Source organism: Chelonia mydas, chromosome 21, assembly GCF_015237465.2.
Source record: "Chelonia mydas isolate rCheMyd1 chromosome 21, rCheMyd1.pri.v2, whole genome shotgun sequence".
Lineage (NCBI taxonomy): Eukaryota > Metazoa > Chordata > Testudines > Cheloniidae > Chelonia > Chelonia mydas.
The window spans coordinates 8,801,447-8,825,083 of NC_051261.2; the positions used below are offsets into that span (position 1 = coordinate 8,801,447).

Here is a 23,637-nt window from a genome sequence, read left to right on the forward strand (position 1 = left end):
ATTGCTCTCCAGCTCAGAAATGTGGCAAAATTCCAGGGCCGGCCTGGATGGTGGAGTTCTTACTCCAGAACACGGAGGAAAAGGCTGAATACAAACAACCAAGGGAAGCTGTTAATCCCGGATAGACATTCAATCAATCCCTAAGCGCATCCAAGGTTCACACGTCGACAGTGACTCGATGTTATTAGAGACAGAACTTCTTTTATTATGAACTTAAAAATAATTATTTTCACTCTACTTTTGTCCAACTCAGGTTTTTATCATCAAAAAAGCCTAATCCAAAATGCCCAAACAAAAATATAAATTTATAAATATACAATGTCTGTATGTACATACATTCTTCTATACAACAAATGCACTGGCAGGCTTGACAATGGCACGTACAGGGCTCTTTCACTAGGGATAACGTTTAAGAGCTTCTGGCTGGATTCTGAGCCTCCCACGATGGAACAATTCAACCTCAGGGAAAAAGGAATTTTACATGTTGGTCCTGGTGGCATTCAGGCCCCAATCCTGCTTCTGCTGAAGTCAATGGCAAATCTCCCACTGACTTGGATGGTACAGAATGAAACCCACAGATGGCAGGCTCCGGCCTTTGCATTTAGAATCTCCCTTTAGCAAACAGTTTTTACCCTCATTCTGTTAGACATGGGAGTGATGTGACATCACCATTAACTACAAACAGCCACTGCTTTGGCCAAGGTTGTCTTCTGAAGGGAGGAGGATTCTAGCAGAAAAACAAGGCACGTCCAAGCATGGACACTTCTTTACTCCATCATCTCAGCCACAGCACACAGAGCCCTTGCTTTCTGAAAGCAGGGTCTCAGCACAATAATTGGCTTGAGTGAAGAGGTTGTTGTGATTACTCCCCCCTAGCACCTCCCCATGCCACACTTGTCCTTCAGCTGGGAGGACAAGGAGACTTCTTCCAGTGGGTAAAGTATTGAAGCATAAGAGATCAGCACCCGACTCTCTCCGCTGGGCAATGCTGCCAGCCTGCCAGGGGCATTCTTCCTGATCACAGTCTCATGAGACAGCATGGTGAATTGTTCCAGGAATCATCAAACCAGCTAGTACCGAGGGAAGAGACTGGAAGACAAAGGGATATATTTCTAGATAGCTGGAGAGTGATAGGTGAGAGGGCAACTGTATAAACCACAGGGTACATGGACAGAGAAAGGGAGGTAGAGCACCAAGAGACTGATATTTCCCATAGATTTCTGGTTCCTTGCCCAAATGCACAGTAGGCTGGATGTTAGTGGAGTGACAGAAAGGGTTGAGCACGACCAATTTCATTGCAGAGATAGAGAGCTTAAAGAGCTGGTTTACTGAGGTGAAAAGGGAATGAGATTTTGATACTTTTCATCTCAGGATCTTTTCCACATATGCCTTCTAAAAAAAAGGCCTGATCAATTTTGCTTGCAGTTTCAATAGCTCTAAAGTGTTTCGTTTCTATTTTTCCAAAATTTAATTTAAAAAATGCTTTAAAATCATCAACCTGCTGCCTACTTTTCTTTCTCGGGCAGCCCAATTTTGGAAGGGGTAGTGGTTTAGCTAAACCTGTATACATGTGCTTCAGAGCAAAACCTTCCCGCTTCCAACAATAATAGCGTTTAACAAGGCAGTCTGAAGCGGTCAAGCCATTTGCAATTGACAGTCTGACCTCTGCAACCACTATGGGTGCAATGTTTTCGTCTGCCACGAAATCTCTGCCATTGCTGAATATTTTCACAGAGGCATCTTTTCATTTAGCACTAGCAGTCAGAGAAAGCTATTTGGTATTAGGGGCAATCCCTCGCTGGGTCCATGGATTTACAGCAGGGAATTTCTCTACTCAGGTTTTACTTATCCTTACTCAAGGAAAACTGTTGAAGTCAACCAGTGTTTTGTCTGAATAAAGGCTGAGCGAAAGTTAAGTAAGGGTCTCAGGATCCAGGCTTGAGTGAAGACTTATACCATCCCTAGGTCACTGGTCATGCAAGAAAGAGCAGTGTTTTTTGGCTGTTAAAGAAAAGGAGTCTTTCCAGTCAATAAAAGCCCTGTATTTCCGCAGGACAAAATGGACCATAAGGACAGTCCGTCAATTGATTCTCATTCCGTATTCCAAATTTTCTAGCACAGTGGTTTTCAAACAGCTGGCAGACTCTCAGGGGACCTGTATTGCACTGAAACCAAACAGAATCGAAAGGGAGCCTGAAGCAGCTGTTAGATCTTGCCATTCAGACAGCTGGAAAACATTCTCTAACTGGAAAGGTATAAACAGCATGCTTACTGCTTTTAAGTGCAGCTGTAGTCAGAAAAGCATGGCATTCTGGACCTCTGTACTTATTCCCCTCCTCTTAAGTGACACACCAGATGCACTCAGTTTACCAGATTTAAAAACAAAAAACAAATCAACTTTTAACTGCCAACATTATAAACAAAGTTTGAGAACTGAAAACGTACCAGGGATTCTTCTGCCTCTTACTGGACACTCTCCTCACAAATAAAGCCTCTGCACAGTGAATTTAGCAGATGCTGTGCAAAGCAGAGAGAAATCCAGCCCTATGGCTAACAGGCATAAAAATCTTGGACTTTTGCCAGAGAAATGCACCAATAAGACAAAGACACACAAGAAGCTGATCTATTGATTAACAGGGAACCATTCTGACAGATCTGTTGAGTAAGAAGGGGACCACAGTTAATTTTCTCAGTATAAATGCACTTTAAAAAATAGTGTGAACATTTTCTGCAACTCCACATTTAAACACTAGAATAAGTGGCATACTTGGGCAGTCTCCCTCACAACCCTGATACACATGCATAACCCTGCCCATTGCTCCTGAATAAGGGGATTTGGGCCAAACCAAAACACCAACAACTCTGAATATTCAGCAACTTTGGATCTGGGTCTAGATTTCATGGCAGGACCTCTAGCTCTGGACAACCTCAAACTCTAGGGAAGTTTAAGATATGGAGCTTTCGCAGCAGCCCAAGCCAATCTCTGGTTCAAATAGAGATCACAGTTAACAAGGGACCATGGTGTGAATCCTGTGCACACCAGTGCAGACAGGCAGAGTGGAATGGACAAGTCTTTCTTTGAGTCGAGACGAGGACTCCACCAGCCTGTGGAAGCACATCGATTCTTGCATTCTACATAGTCCACTGGGAAATGTTAAGCAGCGAAAACCCTTCTGCGTGCCTCCTCCTTACAGGACGAATCCATCCCATGAAGAGGGGGAATGTCACAGCTGCAGCTAGGTGTTCTCTGGAGTAGATGGCCTGATTCCAGTGTGAGGACTGGTGGCTTCCATGCCCCTTCCCTACTGACCGTGCCAAGCCAGCGGGAGATGGGGGTAGGGGGGAGGAGAAGTGTAGTCTGGTATGTACAGGAGGTCATCCCTCTGCTTCAGCCACTCGACCAGCAGTATCTCCCCTCTTTGTCCTGCACCACTCATAGCAGCAAAGGAAACCTCCGTGGGACAGCCAGCTGGCCTCCTCTTCCTCCATGCAGTCAGCTTGCTGCAGCTCACTTCTTCCTGCGGATCTTGGGTTTTTTCACTGGCCGGAGGTAGGGATTGTCTATTAGGCTCTCCTCTCCGTTGCGGCTGCCGGACAGGGATGCATTTTGCTGTAGCACTGAAGCATTCTCTTTCTCAGCTCCCGAATCATCCTGCCAAGTAAAAACAATAAATATTTGAAGTTAGGAACAGCTGAGCTGAGGGGGTCTGCAGACCAAAGAGATACACAGCAACCAAGAGCAATAGGGATAACGAACAATGAGCAGCACTCAGGGATATGACCCTTGTTTCCTACTGGGAGTAGATGCCTATGGGAACAGTACAGGATTCTAGGGAAATCCTCTTTCCTCTGAGGTTGCAGTGGAAGTGCCCTCATATAGTCAGGATCCAACATTAACAGCCACAAGGCTCTATTCTGTGAGCTGAAGCATGACAAAGATCTATGACGTTTTGCATGTCATTTATACTGGTGCAAAGGGGACATAAAATGGTACCCAAATCAACGCTTGACACTCTGCCCAGGCATGTCAATGATGATTCAAAGGGCAGGACAGGATAATCAGACCCAAGGAGGATCACAATGGAGAGTTCCAAGTTTCTAATCCTGGGCATACCGTGCTCATGTGGAGGGGGAGGTTTTCCGTGTCCGTCTGATCATCTTGCTCGGATGAATCCGTTTCCTCCATCTGCTGCATCTCCAGCTCAGAGGGGAGAAGAGCAGTCAGGTACGGTATTGTGAAAGGTCTGGCAGCAATCACTAGGGATGGGGAAAGGAGGGCACAGTTAGCAACTTAGGAGACTTGCTTCTCAATTAAATGTGTGTTATTTCTAAGCCAACAGCTATCAGGAAGCACTGAAGCAAACGTATTATTAAAAAAGCCCCAAAAGTGTTTAACCTCTCCTGAGACTCAGTCCCCTATCTGTAAAATGGGGCTAACAGTCTTTCCTTACTCCACAGGGTTGTTGTGAGGATAAATACATGAAAGAGTCTGTAGTACTCCGACATTACATGGGGGCCATGCAAGAACCCAAGATAGATAAAGAAATCATTTATATTTAGTGTCTGGCATTGGGCATCTTAGATAGCTCTTACATGGGAACGTGCTGACATCATCCTTGAAGAGACTCTGCGTCTCTCCCGTCTTTGCCATGAAGCGAGTCAGAGCTCTTTCCACATCACGCCTCTGCGACGCTGCCTTTTCCCGTAGTATCTGGTAATCTGCAACTGGCTCCCGGTACGTCTGTTGGGCAGGGAGGGAGAGAACAAGGAGATGTGCAGACTTAGGACTTGCAGGTACTAGGTCTGTAATAGAGTTACCGGATGCAGGACAGCCAGCTCAAGTTAAAGACACTATTCGTGAGTGGATGACACAACAAAACATAGAGCTCTCAACTAACAATGCCTTGCAGAAAGCTGCAGAGCTCAGAAATACAGAAACCTGCGGCCCAGTAAATGAGATGATTCACAGTAAATGAGAAAGTATCCTAGATAAATGGGTACCAGGCTTACATTAACAGTGTTTATGTTGCTGCTGCTGCAATGCCAAAGAGACGATGAATGACATTTGGTAAAGTCTTTTCCACTCACCGGAGTTTTGATGTAGGTGTGAGGATCCGGGAACTCAGGAAAATGGCCGGGGATGTGGGATGGATGGGGTTTGTTCTGTCCCGCCGTCAGGGCTTTGGGAGTCACGGGCTGATTTGTCACAGGCGCTGCAGTTAAATAATAAAAACTTAGTCCTCATTTTTCAGCCCAATCCCCAGCATAAGAGGAGTGTAAGCAGAAATCGAGCTGATCTCTCTATCTATAGACCATCTATAGTATAACAAGGGACAGACCATTTCCACTAGGCAACCGTTTCAGACTCCATTCTAGATCACTCCAAGGAACAATGATCAGTTGAAATTGACAATGAACTGCACTCAGCCCACCATGTAAGTATGTGGACAGCAAACCCCATACAGAGAAGTTCAATGGGCAATGAGGTAACACTGGAACAGTACCAACTATTTTGACAAATGGGGCCCTATTCCTTCATTTATCATTTGTCAGTTACAGAAAATCTGAATACAAACTGCTCTTCCAGTAGGTAGTCGTCTCCATCGTGCCTCAAAAGAACAGAAACTCTTTGGGTGCTGTGACGAAGCGGGAATGTTCTTAATGTTTGCTCTGAATGCTGTGTGGGTGCCTCAGTTTCCCCTATGCAGTTCTTCAGTATCTAGGTGGTGGGATAAGGGGGTGTGATTGTTGCAGAGCCCTACAGGGGCTGCACAGAGAATGGCCGACACCCCGTCTCCTGGCAACTGATGGCCTGGGCCCATCTCCTCTGCAAAGGTGCCAGCTGAAGGTGTTGGAGAACAAAGAGGTCAGCTGACCTCCTGGCCCGGGAAAGAGACAAAGGCTGGATGGGGGGGTGGAGGAGGCTGGGGGAGACTGCTGGAGAGAGTTTCAGTTTTGGAGCTGGCGGGGGAAATGGAAGGAGGCCCAGATGGGCCTCTGGCCTCCCTGCCCCCCCCATGGAGAAACGGAGGGGGGGCCAGATGGGGCTTTGGCCTCCCTGCTCCCCAAAGATGGACCTGACTGAGGGATCCTGGTCTCTGTACCTACAAGCTCTGTTTTAGACAATGTTCCTGTCGTCTAATAAATCTTCTGTTTTACTGGCTGGCTGAGAGTAACGTCTGACTGTGGAATTGGGGTGCAAGACCCTCTGGCTTCCCCAGGAGCCCCGCCTGTGCGGACTCACTGTGGGGAGCACACGGTGTGGAAGGGGATGCTGAATGCTCCGAGGTCAGACCCAGAAAGGTGGAAGCTGTGTGAGCTTTTTGCCCCGGAGACAGCATGCTCACAGGGAGGAGGCTCCCCCAGAGTCCTGACTGGCTTTGTAGGGAGTAGTTCCAGAGCATCGCCCAGTGAAGTCGTGACAGGTGCATGCAGAGGGGCTGGTGGAGTGCGGAATACAAGTGCATTCACCCATTTGATGGGCGTACCCCCAAGCTAAGATTTTACGGTCCACAAAATTTTAGAAATGGCCAAAAACATTTACAGGCACAGAATTACTTGTGGATTCACAGGTTAGTCAATTTCTCTTCCGTTTGTCATCAATTTCACCTTCTGGTTGTTGTATCCTAAACATTGCAGAGTCGGGCTAGTGCACAAAACCTCAAGAGAGATTTTTATTTGTTAAAAATGTTACTTTAAACAAAATAAAATCCCATGGAAACAGTCTGTTGGTCTCAGGATCCATAAAATCTGTTTGTTTGTTTTTTAAACTATACGTAGGTTTTCAACCAAACATCACCTGACAGAATCCCTTTAACAACCATTTCAATCTATCTATATTGCTTTGATTTATCTATCTACTATTGTTTTGCATGGCACCAATTTACTTGCTTAGTACAAATTAATTTCCTTGCTAGATGATAACCCACGTACGTGCAGTGATGACCATCCGCTGGGAGCGCTTGGCATATGCAGGGAGAGTTTCTACATTGAACCCTGAAACACAAGAGATGGGGAAACAGAAATCACGCGAGTATCAACAAAACAAGGACTGACGAATGTGGGTGCTTGCCCATATAGAAAACACTGCTTCTTGGCTCAATTCTGATCTCACTGAAGTCTATAGGAATTTTGCTATTTACTTCAATGGGAATAGGACAGAACTCCAAATGATCTCAATCTATATTTATACCTATCTGAGCATGAAAATGAGGCCTTTCCACTAAGACCTGGATCATTGAGGCCACCCTCTCCTCCTGTTCTATTGTCTATCTTTTTTCTCTCCAGAACCCTCAAAGTTTAGTAACTCTCTCTCCAGCTTAAGAAGACTAGACGCAGAGAAATCTGGAGGAATTTAATACCACTGAGCGTCATCCAGAAAGATATAAACTACTCTCCCAACCCGATCCCAACTGCTCAGGAACCTAGCTCTCTGCTGTTGTAACACTAATGGACCTTGTAAGCCCTGGGAAGCTCTCTCACAATCTCACTAGCCCCAATCTGAAAGGCAATGTTATTCTTAGTCAGGCTGGTAAGATGCCAAACAAGCCATGTTCCAATACCAGCAGGAGCAAGCGTAGCAAAACAACCCTCCACCCGACCCTTCATGATGCAACCATTGGAGCTTGCTGTGAACCAGTCTGATGCTCACCCATTTCGACTAAGGTAACAACAATATCCGAAAGGGTCGGCTGAGTTCTTGCTGTATGCTCACAGTAGGACTTGGCGCTCCTTCCAATTTCTGACACATCTGGGAAAGAAATGTCCAGCAGAACACGGACATTTGAAACAGACCATGGCTTACAGATTTATATCAGACTAATCCTGATTTCAGACACTTATACCTGATGAGAGCTTCAATGAGCCCTTTCACTGAGGTTAGAAAGGAAAGAAAAGGTCTTTTGGAATACAAAGTCTTATGCTGGATTTTTAATTTTTTTGTAAAAAAATGGCTTTGCATCATTTAATGGAGACATTAAGATCAAATAATCAGACAGCGTCTACCAAGTTTGCAGCACATTCATCTGCAAGCATGCAAAACCCCAGGTTTGTGAACTCAGAAAAACATGTATGCTAAGCAGTGAGTGCACAAATCAGAAAGTTAGGTGCATAGTTGTCTATCTTAGGTACGTCTATGGTCCCCTTTACTAGAGCATCAGCACCTCACAAACTTTACTGTATTTATCCTCAAACCAACCCTGTGAAGCAGGGCAGAGCTATTTACAGATGGGGAACAGAGGCAAAGAGACACTAAGTGACTTGCTCAAGGTTTCAAAGGGAGTCCGGGGCAGGGCAGGAAACTGAACTCAAGTCTCTTAAGTACTAGACTAGTGCCTTAACCACTGGATCATCCTTTCATTCTCTAGTTACCTCATTTACACAAATGAATAAGTGCTTGCAAAATATATACATTTAAGACTGGAAGCCTGTTTGAAAATGTTGCCCTAAACTTTAGAAAGAGACCAATGTAAAGCTTCAGTAATTAAGAAGCAATTAACTACTCTGGTGATCTGTCAGGTCTGTTTACATTATAGCAATGTTGCTGTATCATGGGTGCTCATTTCTATTTCCAGTGGGAATACTTGATTTTAAGACCACTGTATTTTATTTCAGAAACTATGCTGGCCTCTCAAATCTCTGCTTTATTGGTTGAAATAGCTGCACCTGTGATACAGATACTTACAGCTCTGTAACATCTCTGTCAGGGTTTCCACCGCTGCCTTTTCGGCACTCTCAAACCCAGCCTCTGTCAGCAGGGAGCTGACCACAACCTGCAGAGTCCTTCTCCGAGCCAAGTAATAATTATCTGCGGGCGTTGTTGAGTGTTTGCCTCCTGATCTCTATCGAAACAGATCCCCCCCACACACACAAAAACAGGAGATGTCAACAATGACTTCAACGAAGTGAAAAACACCACCACTTGATCACAGAGGAGTAGGGTACAGAAGGATATCATGCAAGAGCCTAAAACCAGTTCCCCAAACCTCAACTCTGCCAATATCACCTCAGCCCTGACTTCAATACCCCCTCCTATTCCAGTCTGGCAAAAGAACAGATTGGAAATAAGCATTAGGAATCACACTGATTCTGTTGCATTGTCACGCTAAGTCGCCAGATGGGACAGGACTAGAATTAAACTCACAGCACTGGAACAATTTGGAGTGCTCGGGGGCAGAACTGTGGGCATGTTGCAAGTGGAACTTTAACAAAGCAGCGTGGTGTAGTGTTTACAGCAGGATACTAGGAGCCAGGCCTCCAGCTCTGCCTTGATTTAACAAATATAAAATAAACCATAAGTCTCTCCTTCACAGTTTGCTTGTCTTCTCAGATTGTAGGCTCCTGGACTTAGGGCCAGAGTCTTGTACATTAGGGTAGCACTTAGCACTTGGCTGCTACTGAAATCCAAATACATAATAGAAATAAATTAGAACGAGCAACAGCACCTCCTATCTGATTCACTGGCAGTTGTGGGTGTGTAGTGCCTCTGAAAAACAGCCCAGTCACATCTCTGTACCTCAGTCACCCACTCGTAAAACAGCCATGACACCACACTGCCAGACCACGTCCCGTTTCTCTAGCAGGAGAATCTCAAAGAATCCCACCTGTGTTACTGCAGGAGGATCTCAAAGACAGAGGAGCCCCCCTTTTCCACAGGAGCATGTTACTAGCCCCCTCGTGCCCAGGGGCAAACAGCGGCCCAGGGAGGGGAAAGCAGATGAGCTGGGCCCAGTCTCTGCTTCACACCCTAGCCAAGTGTAACACCTCCCGCCACAGGACCCCACGTGCCCCCTCCTCTGCTCCATCCCCTCCCAGTGCCAGGCTCTGCCCGACCAACGGGACCCCACCCCTGGGCTAAGCCCTGCCAGGGCACTAGACACTCTGGGACTCGCCTCGCAGCCACCCATGCACTGTCCCTTTAAGACCCGCCCACGCCAATCTTCATGTGATTGGCAGCGACCGCGGTCAATCAGGCTACAGGCACTTCGGCCAATCGAAGGCCAGCCCCAAACCCCGCCTACTCCAGCAGGTCAGCCAATCAGGGCCTCCCTCTCTTCGGCCCAGCAGGCCCCGAAGCCGCCCACCCGAGCCGCAGCCGCTTCAAAACGCGTCGGATAAGCCGGTCCCCCGGCCACCTTGCCCCGTGCGCTGGCAATTCCCCAAGAAACTTAACCCCCCGGTATCCGCCGTTACCGTGCCCGAGCCGCTGGACACCGTGTCCGCCATCTTGAATCCATGGGCGACGACGCGCGTGCGTGGCCGCGCGGGGCATTATGGGAGTTGTAGTCCTGACGAGAGGCTGGGGCTGCAGGGGGAACCCAGTGGCATAGGGGCTGTGGTGGGGAAGCTCGTGCTGAGTCTGGGCTGCAGAGGAGCCCTAGGGCTGGGGACCTGAGCGGGAGCTGTCTACCTGAGTCTGGATAGAGCCTGAAACAGCTCTAAGAAGTGTGAATTGCACAGACCCAGTGATTTAAAGGGTATCACTGTTCACTATTTCACTGCGGATCAAGGGACGACAGAGCCTGGCTTAGGGGTGGAATTTGCGAGGGCACCGTTAATTAATTTTTCCAGTTCACAGCCTGGGCCAGTCTCAGGAAGACAGGACTTTGTGTGGGACTGGTCCAGGGCGCTACTGAAAATCCTGGAAACCTTCTGCAGTAGCCCTTCTCTCCATTGCTTCTCCCAAAATACTGTTCCCCAAATTGGTGTGACCCCAGAATCTACCCCCAAATGTGTTAAAGATCCACTCGATCTGTAGCCTAGTCAGATGGTACAAGGGCCGCCAGAAAGCAGTGCAGTGCAAGAGATGCGGTACCTGTCTAGAAACTTACCCATTCTCTCTAATTGCAGTACAAATGAAAGGACCCCCATGAGAAAGGAGCTCTCTGCCTTTCTGACATAAGGGGTCAAGGAATAGTTGGGTTGTCCTTCAGGGAATCTGCTATTTATGTCAGACTGGAAAGAGCTGAAGTTGCTGTTAGCCCTGTTGATGCCATTTCAGTTATTTTATTTCAGTTTGGCTAATAGTTTCATTTCTTTACCACTTTTGCAACCACAACAAAACATCTGACATTTACGCAAAACCTTTCATCTCAAAGGATGCTGCTGAGTTTCAGTGTCCAACGGATGGAAAGTTTGAATCTACAAAAAAAGTCTCTTATCAAGCTTGTATGAAGGGCCTAAATCACTTGGCTGGGTTGTTTGAAATATTATTCGGATTGTTTCTCAGTAAGCAGTGCTTTCTGAGCACAGCTTCAATTTCCCTTCTAGGGTGTTCAGATCTTGTGATCAAAACTTTGGTGAATGTCAGAAGTCGGTTGTGTGCTTCAGAAACTACAGAACAGGAAACCCCCCTCCTACAGCTCCCACCTCTTGCTTCCTGTTTAACTACATGTGTGGGGGAGAGAAGCATCTTAAGAACCAATAACTTTGTTGCAAAAAAGAAATGTAAACAACAGCTGCCACGCTGGAAATTAAAGGTCCTGATCTCGGTCAATTCAGATTGCAATGCAGCTTCCACGCAGCGCTTGTTTTTCAGAAGCGATGGTAGCGAAAACAGTAACCCATGGAAAAAGAAGGGGGTGGAGGAGAGGACAGACTGGATTGCTGAAAGGAAACATGTCCGGTGAAGCAAATTTCCTGATCGTCAAGAAAGGTAGGAGGCAATTTAGTTGCATTTTTACTGTAAAGTGTAGATTGAAAAGGAGAAAGAGAGAGATCTCATGTCATAAACAACAAAGAACCAGGAAAAAATTGGTGCCAAAGAGGTTGGTCGAACATAAGAATCTCGGAGACACTTCAAAGTGGTTGCTTGACAGGGAGTGATTGTTTATTGGAGGTAGATCTTGGTGCAGGGTTGGTTATGGATATATATCCCCTTGTTGTGCAGATGGTGTCAGAACCCAACAAACCAGTGACGCCGTAACTTCTGTAGCCCACGGCAGGTGTATGTGGCCTTGCCAGAAGTGCTGGAGTGGAGGCGTAGAAGCTTTTCTGCCCATTGGTGAACTGAGATGTCTGTGTCTTCTTGCAAAAGACACAGGGCATAATTTTCACAAGTGCTGAGCTCCTGCATCGTGTAATTGGAGTTGCAGTGGCCCAGCACTTCTGCAAAGCAGGACCTTCATGAATAAACCAAGATTACAGGTGGACATGGGAGAAGCTACTTGTGAGAGGATTTAGCGCTGGTACCTTATGATGGAATCTGCTGGTTAACTGTCGACATGGGTCTGAACCAGTTTGGGTGAAAAGGGGAAGGAGCGCTCTAGGTAGTCTGGCTTGAAAACCTCAACTCACTGCAACTGCCTGGAGCTAAAGCACAGGGTCAGGCTTAGCCAGTAATGTTTATAAGAGTAATAGCTGACTATCAAACCAAGAGGTAGCATGTCATACCTAGTATATACCACTAGCACTGCACATCTGAATTCATACCCTACCTCCACCTTGGCTTATGTGGTACCTAGCATGGCATGTCTGAATCCATAGCTGTAGCTTGGCATACCTGATATCCATCCATAACATGGAACAGCTGGTACCTACCTGTAACATGGCACACCTGAATCCATAGCAAGAAAGTGACGCATCTCTGGGGTGCCAGGATGTTAATTCACTGTGTGTCATATATCTGTCAAGCATCATGTGAAACCCAGGTTAGGAATGGAAGTGAAATGCTAATATGGCGAGATGGGAGTGGTGATGGCTGAGAGAGCATATGAACATCAAGCACCACACCAGAGCATTGAGCAGTGGTGCATTTGCTCCGTGTAAATACATCAACTGTCTCTAAGTCCAAAAGAAATATCCCACAAAAAATAGCTCAGCTTCTCCTTGTCCTTGGAGGATTAGGGCCAGAAACTCAGACATTTCATGCAACAGGGAGCCCTTGTGAGGGATAAGTAGGTGGTGGTACAGTACAGAGTGAGGGAGTGTTATCTAGTGCTTAGAGCTTAGGACCTAGTCCCGGCTCTGTCACTAATTCACTCGGTGACCTTAGGCAAGGCACTGTTGTGCCTGAGTTTCCCCATTTATGCAACAGGAAGGATGTTAATATTATCTACCCACCTGTGTTATTTACACTGAAAACCTTGTGTGAAAGGTGTGATATAAATGCAAAGCATTATTAATTATTCTTGTTGTTATTGCTATTTGTTTTATTATCTCAGGCCTTAGAATTCCCTCTACTTGATTGGAACTTTTGCTCTCCTCAAGACTGGTAGCCTGCCTTCCCATAGTTTGAAATATCTAGTATTTCAGAGTGCTATGATAAAGGGGAATTTTAGGAAAATGTAGGGCATCATCAGACCCTGTAACAGACAGGAAGACTACTCTGAGTCTTGTAAAACAAGCAGAGGGAAGGCTCTGTTTGGGTAGCTCATCACTGAAATCTGTTGTGAACACCTTTGTCCTCCCTTCTTAAGGCCTGGTTTTATTGTTTGTATGAAGACATTTAGTCTCTTTGACACACAAAGGGGAAACCACTTCACCCCAGTTTGGTATGGACCCCCCAACAAACTCTGTGTAACAAAACAAAAACAATCCCCTGCAACAACAACAACAACAACAAAGGGTGGGGGAGAGAAACTCCACTATAATATTTAAAAAATTCCATACCAGTAACCAAGAGTGACACTTAATAATCATGTCCATTGCCTCTTTTACCAAAGAATCTCAAAGCACTTTACAAACATCCATAAATAAAGTCACCTGTCAACAATGCTTCTCAAAACCAGGAATAGAACTCAGGATTCCAGATCCCCAGGGCTTAACCAATAGACCCACTTTCCTTAGAGCCTGGAATAGAACCCAGGAGTCCTGGCCCACTCCTTGCTCAGACCACTAGACAGTACCACCTTCCTTACAGTAACCACAAGAGGCACAAATCTGCATAGAATGGGTCCATCTGTATCAGGGAGCATTAGGGAGAATTGCATTTAAGAAAATACCCAGATGTCCTTGAGTTCCTATCTGGCTCCCTAGGCTGCAACCTTGGCCTAGACAGGTAGTGCCAGCTTTGCCCTGGTGATCATGCAGTGCCAAGTAAGCTGGTGACTCACACGGCATCTTGTCAGGTCAACAGTATTATTAGTGCTCTCCACACAGTATCTGTAGAACCCAGAGTAGAACTGCCTGCTGCTGGTTTGTTTGCCTTCCCTTGACATTTCTGGTGTTTTACAATCGGTGGCCTCTTCTGTCTACCAAGAGAACAGGGCTCCCCCAGTCCACCCCACCCGGAGTTCTGACCAATAGCAGAGAACAGAAGGCTACGCAGAGTAGGCAGAGCCTTACCCAGGGATCTGGGCCATTGTTAACAGCTCAAGGTAGTATTTCTTCCAGACCCCACCTTCCTTTCTCAGCTGAGGACAGCAGCTGCAAGGACACTGGTAAAGCCATCACACGTGTACTGAGGTTCCCGCGCGCACACGCTGTTGCGTGAGTCTGCATGCACAGAGTGATGCCCATCACTTTTGCACATTCACACTAATATGTCGGTGCTCACAACTCTCACATGCATCCTTCCACATCCACAACTGTCACCCTGCCCCCCAACACACACACAGCCTCCCTCTCTTGTTCTCACTCCACAGACTGAGGGCTGCTGTGATCACCACTATTTAAATTTCAGTTTAGGTGCGACCTCCCTGCTCCTGTCATGCTGCCAGTATGACTCATCCTTTGGGTGCCCGTTTGATAGGTTTGACTCTCTGGAGCAACAGTTTGCACGCCTTGATCTGCACCTTTTCACTTCGCAAACTGCAATATCATATTGAATCACTGTGGGGAGCTGTTAGGCAAATAACAGGACCGTCCCAGTTAAGTCTCATCTGTGCGGTTTGCTGGCATTACTTTATTCTCTGTCCATGGGTAGGTATTCTTTTTCTTTCCTTCCCAAGTTACCTTCCAGACCCAACTCAGGAAACAAACCCCTCTCTGAAACGAAGCATGTAGATCATTATATTACAGTGGCTTTGTTTGGCACTGGTTCAGAGACGGGGGGAAAACTGTGGAAAAAAGTTGTGATTGGTTAAGGCAGTGTTGTCTAGTGGATAGAGCACTTGACTGGGACTTGGGAGAATATGTTCAATTCCTGGTTGTGCCACCAGCCTGCTGGGTGAACCTGGGCAAGTCACTTTCCCTTCCTTGTGCCTCAGTTTTCCCATCTGTAGAATGGCGATAATGACCTCCTTTTTAAAGTGCTTTGAGATCCACTGATAAAAAGCACTAGATAAGCACTGGTGGGGGAAGCAAGACCACCTGGTGGGGGAAAGGGGCAGTTTGCCCCATCCCCCGTTTGAGAGGGCTCCCAAACTGAGTGCTGTTGCAACCTGGCACACAGGGTTGCAGTGACACTCAGGTTTGTCCCAGCCACTCCTTCATCATGATACCCTTCGTCATGATACCCTTCGTCCCCTGCCCACAGGGAGCCAGGCCTAGCCCCATGGGCAGGAACCACTGCTGCACGGTGAGTGTGGGGTGGGCTCACTCACCAGCACACACCGCTTACTGCCAGAGCCTCCTCCAGTTCTAATTGTTTTTGAATGGGGCCCCCCAAAAAACCTCCGTGCAGCCCTGTTATTCAGCATTGCGAGCAAGTTGATGGATAAGGAGCCCTGGAAAACTTTCCCCATGCAGTGTTTCATGGCCTCACTGCCCATGTCTTGCTCTGTGAAGAGCAAGGTATCGAATGACCCAACTGAAATCCAGAGCTATGAGCAAACAGTCCCAGTGTTATAGGTACAAGATCCCTCCCCATGGTACAGTAAAAAACAAAGCTTATCCATGCTTTATGGCATAAACCCACCTCTAACTGATGAGGATTTAGAAAAAACTTCCGCTGTAGGCAAGTTATTCCATAAATTCTGACTGCGGAGTTTCTTGCACCTACCTCTGAAGCAGCTGGTACTGGCCAATCTTGGTTTTGGGACTAGAAGAACCCCATGTCTGGTATAGAATGGCAGTTTGTATGTTCCTAATTAGAGCAAAGCAAGTGCATAGCTTGAAATTCATATTACTTAGAGTCATGTGAAATTGTGAACTAAGTTTTCACTGGAAGCATTTGGCTGCTGTCATTTTTTCCATTTTCCCCAGAATCTTATGAAATTGGTAATCTAGCTGGAAGGGGGGAAAAGCAGGATTCTCACCTTTCACATGTTTTTCCGGTAAAATCTGTTTTTCTCAAGACTTTTCATTTTCATCCCTAAGTGTTTTTCATTTTAGCAGGAAAATGTTATTAAAAAAGGAACCACTTTCTAATTTGTGGCAAAAGGAAAAAAAAAAACCCTGGGTGTCAGATGTTTTGAATTGTGTTGGGAATATTCTGCATGATTTAGTCAGACAGAGATAGGAGTGGGAGTCAAGATTCCTGGGTTGTGTTCATTGAACTGTTGTTTGACGGCAGGCAAGCTCATATAACCTCCCTGTGCTTCAGCTGAACGGTTAACATGATGCTCACTGATCTCAAAGGAGGAGCGGAAAAGCTTCAATTCATGTGTGTAAAGGATGACAGTGATTCCAGGCTCCTTAGGTGTGACTAGACCATGACATTGTCAGTTTTACTCTCGGGAGGCACTCAGGTGTTATGATGAAGGAGGCCACATAGAAACATGGAAGGATAACCTTGATGTTTTCAGATCCAGACTGTATGGCTTTCTGGAAGATATGCTTTAGTCAGGCATAAGTTGTTGGGCTTAATATAGGGGTAACTGAGTGAAATTCTGTGGCCTTTGATACACAGGAGGTCAGGCTAGATGATCTGTGGTCCTTTTTGGCTTCAAAATCTATGGCTAGATAGGCAGACTTTGAAAAGCATGCTTTGCTAGACTTGTGGTCCCAGCCGCTGAAAAGAGTTAATTTCCTTCCCTTTGTTTTTGTCTTTTGTCCAGTCCCAATCTGTATTCATCGAGTAAGATCTCCTACAAAACAGGCACCTTTATTTCCCAAGTACTAGGATATAGGGCAGGGTAGCCCCATCTCTGCCCCACCTTCCTTACCTAGCTAATGAGGAACCCAACAAAACACAACTTTGATTACCTTTGCCACGAGAGGGCGGCGCGTTACCAGAATACTTTCAGGCTCCTTCTGGAGTTGTTAAAAGACATTGTTACCCTCCAGCCTTGCACAACCTAGGGGGAAAAAATCCTTTCTTCAGCCTTCTGCTGCTGAAAACCTTTTACAAACATAGGAATTGACAGATTGGATCAGATCGGGGTCCATCTAGTTATGTATCAATACCAGATGTTCAGAGTATGTTGCAAGTGGGCAAGTATGGAATAGCCTATCCACAGAGAAAAAAGAAAAGGGGGACTTGTGGCACCTTGGAGACTAACAAATTTATTTGAGCATAAGCTTTCGTGAGCTACAGCTCACTTCATCTGTAGCTCACGAAAGCTTATGATCAAATAAATTTGTTAGTCTCTAAGGGGTCACAAGTCCTCCTTTTCTTTTTGCGGACAGACTAACACGGCTGCTACTCTGAAACCTGTACACAGAGAAAGTTTCTTCCTAACCCTATCAATCAGTGGTTGGCTTATGCCGTGGAGGAGAGAGAACCATAAAGCAGGGGACTTACCGTCATGTTGTCATTGTTATTTTTATTATATTAATCCTATCGAATGTAACTGAATGCTCTAATTGTTCATATCAATAGCTTTTTATTTAAACCTACTAAGCTTTTATTCTCACTGATATGTTTGCCACAGCTTTGTTATCCAGCTGTATATGAAATCCCTGTGTGGTGGAGGGGCAAAAAGGGCTAAAATGATCCTTGGATGTTTTAACAGGGAAATATTGAGCAAGAGTAGAGAGGTGATATTGACTCTCTAGGTAGCACTGGTGAGACTACTGTTGGACATTGTCTCCAGTTCTGGTGTTCACACTTAAAAAAAGTGTGTGGAAAAATTGTAGGGGATCCAGAGAGAAGTTAAAAGAATGATCTGTGGTCTGGAAAACACACCTTAAAATGAGCGAGTTAAGGAGTTCGGTCTTTTTAGATTGAAAGATTAAGATGTAATTAAATCACAATCTATAAATACCTACACAGAGGACTCTTTAATCTAGCAGACAAAGGCACAACAAGATCTGGTGGCTGGAAGTTTAGGCCAATAAAGTTAGAGCTGGACATAGAATCCACATTTTTAGCTGGGAGCGTAATTAACCACTGGACCAGCTTCCCATGGGAAGTGGTGAATTCGCCATCACTTGGAGTCTTTAAATCAAGATTGAGTATCTTTCTAAAAGGTAATGCTCTAATTCAGCCACAAGTTATTGGGCTGCATGCAGGAATGCATGGCTGAAGTTTTATGGCTTGTATGATGCTGGAGGCTGGACTAGATACTCACAGTGAGGTAGGTATTGTACTTCCAATTTCACAGATGAAGAACCAAGAAGAGAAGAGAAGTGATTTCCCCGAGGTCACAAAGGGGAGGCAATGTCAGGGCTGGGATTAGAAATCAGGTGTTCCTAGCTCCCAGTCCTGCACTCCCCCTCGCCTCCATTCTTGTTGAGGCATCAGAGATGATAAATCCAGGGTTTCTTAGCTGTCTCACGCCACTCTCCCAGGATGACCCTAGAGCACCCTGTAAAGACTCAGCAGCTGGCCAGATTGGAACCCCAGGGTGCATCTGTGAATTAAAAGGGGTGCTGGGGATACTGCTGTTTGCTGGATCTTTTAGATGACTCCCCCATTAAAAGCTGAGCATTTCTGGTCTATAAGCAGCACGTGGCTCTGCTTCTGAGTCACAGTGGCCTGTCTAATCGGCCAGGCATGTAGACCCATACCTACAGGCTGTCCCAAGTCTCTGCTGCCGAGAACTATTGCAGATCTCTGGTCAGCTGGCCCTGCCTAATCAGTGACTCACTGGGTTTTGTGCTCTGTTCTATTCTCTCTCTTCATTTGACTGAAGCTTTAGGGTTTGAAGGTTACAATGAGATCAGCTCAGCTGTACCGGGAAAGGAAGCTTTCAGTGGGTCTTATCACTGGTCAGATGCAAGATTTTCCTTCTTGGAAAGGCAAAGGAGTGGATGTGCTGGAACAACCAGCCTGCTCTGATCTGTTTGCACAATACACAGTGAAGGGAGCCGAGGAGTGGGGAGAGTCTCTCCATCACAGATGCTTAGCACCAGTTGGAGGGCATGTGGTCCCCACTCTGTGTCTTCCCTCTAATGGGAAAGATCTTTATAATCTCCGCCTCATCAAATAGAACTCCTCATCCTCAACATCACAGTCATGATTCTGCCTTCCCGCCCTGGCTCGGGAAAGCCTCCTCCAGCTCGCCTCACCAAAAGGTCTCTCTTGTCTCACAGCTGCAGAGCATTCCAGAGACACTGGCCCGAAACAACCCTTCGGCTTGCTACCAGGTATGTTGTGAATCGCAGTAGCCCACTGGGATTGCAGGGGAGAGGGGGATTCAGTCCAGAAGCTGAAGCAGAGAACTAACAGTGAAACAGTCAACATGTCCATGGCCCAGCCTTTCTTTTGGCAGGGCAAGGCTTGGTGGAAAGCCCCATCACCTGGGACATTTAAAACAAGGCTGGAAAAAGATCTGGCCACTAGGCTGTTGGGAACAACAATCTGGTCACTAGGCTGCAGTGACCCCCCGGGAGGAGCTATTGAGCTCTTTCATGGCAGGGACTGTGTGCATTTTGTGTCCTTTACAGCACTGAGTGAGTTGCTGATGCTTAATAATTAATAACAGACTAGATGACCTAATAAAGGCCATTTCTGTCTCTAATATCTGGGATTCTATGATCTTTTATCTGTTCTTCTCCACTTGCAAGGAATTGGACGCCATTCTGGTTCATTTATCAACATGTTCCAGCTAGAGGGTCTTAGCTTCCAATTATCCCTAGTTCTCGTGGACATCAGGAAACACCAGTGGCTCAGCCATTATGTGTGGTATCACCATCAGATAACTGGGCCAACCACAGGCTTATTCTTCTTACAGTAACTCTGGAAGGAAATCTCAACTGCACTGTCTCACGTGCTACGATTTGGCCTTGAAAAGCATCATTGATTTCCGAGTGCCCCTGAGTACTCTTGTTTCTGTCAGAAGCAGTGATTGCTGTGGATTCGCTGTATTCACGTCATCTGGCTTTTGAGGTGAGCCTGAGAGCTGGGATATTAACTTATTTGTTGGTCCCATACAATACAACGTCCAACCCAACACCCAGGAACAGGAGAGGAGGAGAACCTCTGTTTTTTAAAAGGTAGGAGCAGTTGCTGTGCAGTCTTGGTTATACAAGGGATTGTATCCAACCTCTTTGGTCTGCAGCATGCTGACCGTGCAGAGCTTGAGAAAGGACGAGAGATTGCAATCCCATAGCAGATCTATACAGCCCCTCTCAATGGCATGGAATCTTTTCCATGCAGCCATTCAGGAGCATGTCAGTGGATACCAACCCCTCTCATGTGACAGGGGTATTTAACTGTCAGTAAGTCTGACCTATGTCAGGTGACTTTGGCCAGGAAATAAAGTTCTGTCTCTTATCAACAACTTTATTACAAGGTGCACAGGTCCACACGTGGCCACTCGGGACACAACTCCACATCCCCCACTTGGGCAAAGATCCATACCTCTGTCTTCCTGCCATCTATCACAGACTTCAATTTCCTCCCCGGCTGATGTTAATAGAAGAGGAAGTTGAGCTCAAGGCCATGTTCTATTAACAGTTTCTGGTCCAAACATTAGGGGGCAGGGTAAGCAGGAGACATTTGGGGTCAGAAAATTCAGACTCAAACTCCTCTTCATTCCAGAAACTAACTGCTGCAGTGCAGGATTCTACCCCCCCACCCCCTTGCAACTTGGGTTGTGGGAATGAGCCCTCAGACAAAATGTCCATGTAACCAGATCTCTTCTCATGTATCATGACGAGAGATGGGCCTGAACTGCCGCCTTTAGACCCAGATCTGAACCCATCCAAAGTCTGAGGTTCCTCGGATCCAGGGTTTTGATGTAAACCACGATAGAGACTGGGGAGAGAGGCAGCCATACAATTTGCCTTTGGATCCAGCCCTCCTCAAGTTTGGATCTGAGACTCTGGTCCAGGCCCATCCCTGGTTGTGAAGTTATGAATGTGATGTCCTGTTGCCATGACACCAAGGAGGTGAAAAGAATTAACCCCATGTCTACTGAACCAGACTCAAGATTGTCTGGGGTTAGCAGATTTGCAGCTGGGCTCGGCTTCCCCCATGCCTCACTTCAGCCACATGCCCAGCCCTTAAACAGCCTCTAAAGTACCTTCAGACTGCAAGTGTGAGTAATGCAGAGTAAGATGGGCATCATCTCCCTGATAAACCTGGCGCTGGAGTGAAAGGGAGGACAGGACTATGTCTGCATCCTTTCATGTCTGAGCCACTTGTGCACCTCCCCCTGTGGCTGACAGCTTGCCAGAGGAAGCCCATCTCTGCTTCTGAGCCAGAGGTGCACCCAAGCCACGGTGCCGCATTGCATGTGCCTTTGATCACTTTGCAAAGAGCAAGGTGTTGCCGGCCCTGTGCAGTGACAGCCTTGCTCCCAAGGCCCAGCGCCAACAGCTCTCTCACTCGAAAGGGGCCGCTTATCTCAGCACTTTACCACATTTGGGTTTCTTGCCAGTGCTTTTGACGAGCTGCCTATCGTCTTCAGGAAACCACATGGCGGGTGGTGCCCTTGCTGGGTGGGGCTGGGGGAGGGAATCCTACTCCTCCAGGTTGCATGGCTTCAGGAATTTAGCTGGGTTTGGGATCCCAGTGACTTGATCTAGGGAAAAGTGTTAATATTCTCTGCCTGAGTATAGCAGAGGTGCCTTCCCTTCCCATGCAGGGGTTGTCAGGGTAGCAGAGCCGGGCTAGCATAAATAATTCCTTCAGCATACTACAGGGGGGTGTTGTGAGTGGTCCAGAGTGGCTGGTACGTGGAGTCATACCCTCCTTGACCAAAGTGGAAAAGCTCCCCGATTAAGTGCTTGAACTTTGGCGGCACAAAGCTATATATTTGATTTGGACTGAAGGAGCCTTTCTGAGCTCTTCCATAAGGCCCGGCCATAGGAAGTTTTTTGTGTGTTTCAGTGGGGCTCTGAGCAGCCAAGGGATATCGGTAAACTGGACTTCAAGACCCTAGTATGTTGGTGCCCAGTGTAAGCATGGCTTACTGCCGGACCTGTCAGAGGTGGAATCCAGAGGCTTTATGAGCGTTTGGAGACACTTCCAGGAGTGATGGGTGAACCTCTAAAGAGTCAGAAAAGTAACCCCAATACAGAACCTTATCTGCACAATCTGAATCTCCTATGTCATATGAGGAAGTTTGGTCCAGCAGCTAGAGCACTGGGCTGGGACTGAGAGCTGGGTTCTCTTCCTGGCTCTGCCTCTTGTATAACTTTGGGCAAGTTGCTTCACCTCTGTCTGCCTCTGTTTTCCCCATCTATAAAATGGGGATAATAATCCTGACCTTCCGTTGTAAAGCACGCTGAGATCTGTGGGTGAGAAGAGCTGGTATTATCAAATCTGCAAATCAGAACTGGGAATGTCCTAAGAGGGGTCTGTCTTTTTCCCGGCTGGATCCTGGAAATGCAGAGACAACAGCAACATATGAAATATAATGACAAAAGTAAACTTATCAAAACTTCCAAACAGGTTCACTTGGAGTTTGGGGCTAAGGTTTGGGCCGATTCTTATTTGATCAAATCCAGCTCCCCCGCCCCCAACTTCAGGTGGCATTTGAATTTTCACCATCAGCGGAAGAAAGATCCCACAAAGGACAAAGGCTGGGGTCTATTCACTGTAATCAGGAAAGGGGCCTCATGGAAAAGACGCCTGAGTAGGAAACCCTAAGGTGGAGAGGGTTTAAAAGCCCGTTGATCAGCACTGCTGTTTCGTCGTGGCCTGATTTGAAACAAGCTGAGCTCTTGCCGCGCTCATTGACTTCAGCAGGCACTCTGGTTGCTCAGCACCTCGAAAATAAACGTGCAGCTGTTTGTAAAGACCCCTTTGTGTTACAGCGAGTGCATAAAGCGTCTCCAAAGACCCTTCATCCCCAAGGCACACCTGCAAATGTTTGATTTCCCCATCGGGTTACTCAGTTAGATTTCATCCTAGAGGTAAGCGAAGAATAAAATAACACCAGCTGATGAGCAAAATGCTTGGAACCCTGTATATAAACCTGGTGCTGACTTGGAACTCACAGGATTTCAATTTTACGGCACAAAAGGGTCCCTCTGTGAAGCTGAGAGTTAAGTTTCTGGATAGTGGGAAGCAAGAAGTTTCCAAAGCTGCCGGTGGACTTTGGCAAAGGTAATAGGTTGCTATAAGGGAAGCAGTATCCCTGAGATAACGCTGGCAAGCACAGACGTAAGCAGTCGGCAACCTTGGGGGGGTCTATACGAGTGGGGCACTTTCATGGGCGTTTGTCACACATCATATTTGCCGACAGGAAAAGTGGGTCTCGACCCTGGGCTGCCTCACTTTGCTTCAGAGAGAATCTACCTCTCTCCTGGAGTGAGATGACCATGCAGCCTCTGTAATCTGTCAGCCACGACTTCCCCAACTGCCCTACCTTTGTCCCCAGGGCAAGAAGGGAATCCAGGCTCCATCTTCATCCACTAGGTAGCCCCTTCACAGTGCTCCCTAATGAGACCTTGACCTTACCCGCCCCCTGTCTCCCACGCACC

General features: G+C 46.7%; 1 protein-coding gene across 4 annotated transcripts; it reads right to left on the bottom strand.

The window, feature by feature from the left end:
• Nucleotides 1-181: 181 nt before the first annotated feature.
• Nucleotides 182-10,388, bottom strand: TAF8 (TATA-box binding protein associated factor 8). 4 transcript variants are annotated; one of them, XM_007065134.4, is made up of 8 exons: nucleotides 10,192-10,388; nucleotides 8,684-8,840; nucleotides 7,652-7,750; nucleotides 6,934-6,996; nucleotides 5,089-5,213; nucleotides 4,594-4,741; nucleotides 4,115-4,257; nucleotides 182-3,652 (listed from the first exon to the last, which is right to left on the bottom strand). In XM_007065134.4, exons 1-8 carry the CDS (start codon nucleotides 10,222-10,224, stop codon nucleotides 3,509-3,511), a joined length of 912 nt encoding a protein of 303 aa, XP_007065196.2. In that variant the 5' UTR covers nucleotides 10,225-10,388; the 3' UTR covers nucleotides 182-3,508. The 4 variants fall into 4 exon arrangements, with proteins under 4 accessions (XP_007065196.2, XP_043389679.1, XP_043389678.1 ...); XM_043533744.1 differs by lacking the exon at nucleotides 10,192-10,388 and adding an exon at nucleotides 10,083-10,173; XM_043533743.1 differs by lacking the exon at nucleotides 10,192-10,388 and adding an exon at nucleotides 9,603-10,038.
• Nucleotides 10,389-23,637: the final 13,249 nt, after the last annotated feature.

What these genes read in the sequence shown, in the direction of transcription:
- TAF8 (XM_007065134.4), bottom strand. Translation starts at nt 10,224, where the DNA reads ATGGCGGACACGGTGTCCAGCGGCTCGGGCACG. An exon ending in TGTCCAGCGGCTCGGGCACG is followed by an intron (nt 8,841 to 10,191) that starts GTAACGGCGGAT and finishes CTGTTTCGATAG; the next exon opens with AGATCAGGAGGCAAACACTC. An exon ending in TGTTACCTTAGTCGAAATGG is followed by an intron (nt 6,997 to 7,651) that starts GTGAGCATCAGA and finishes CTTGTGTTTCAG; the next exon opens with GGTTCAATGTAGAAACTCTC.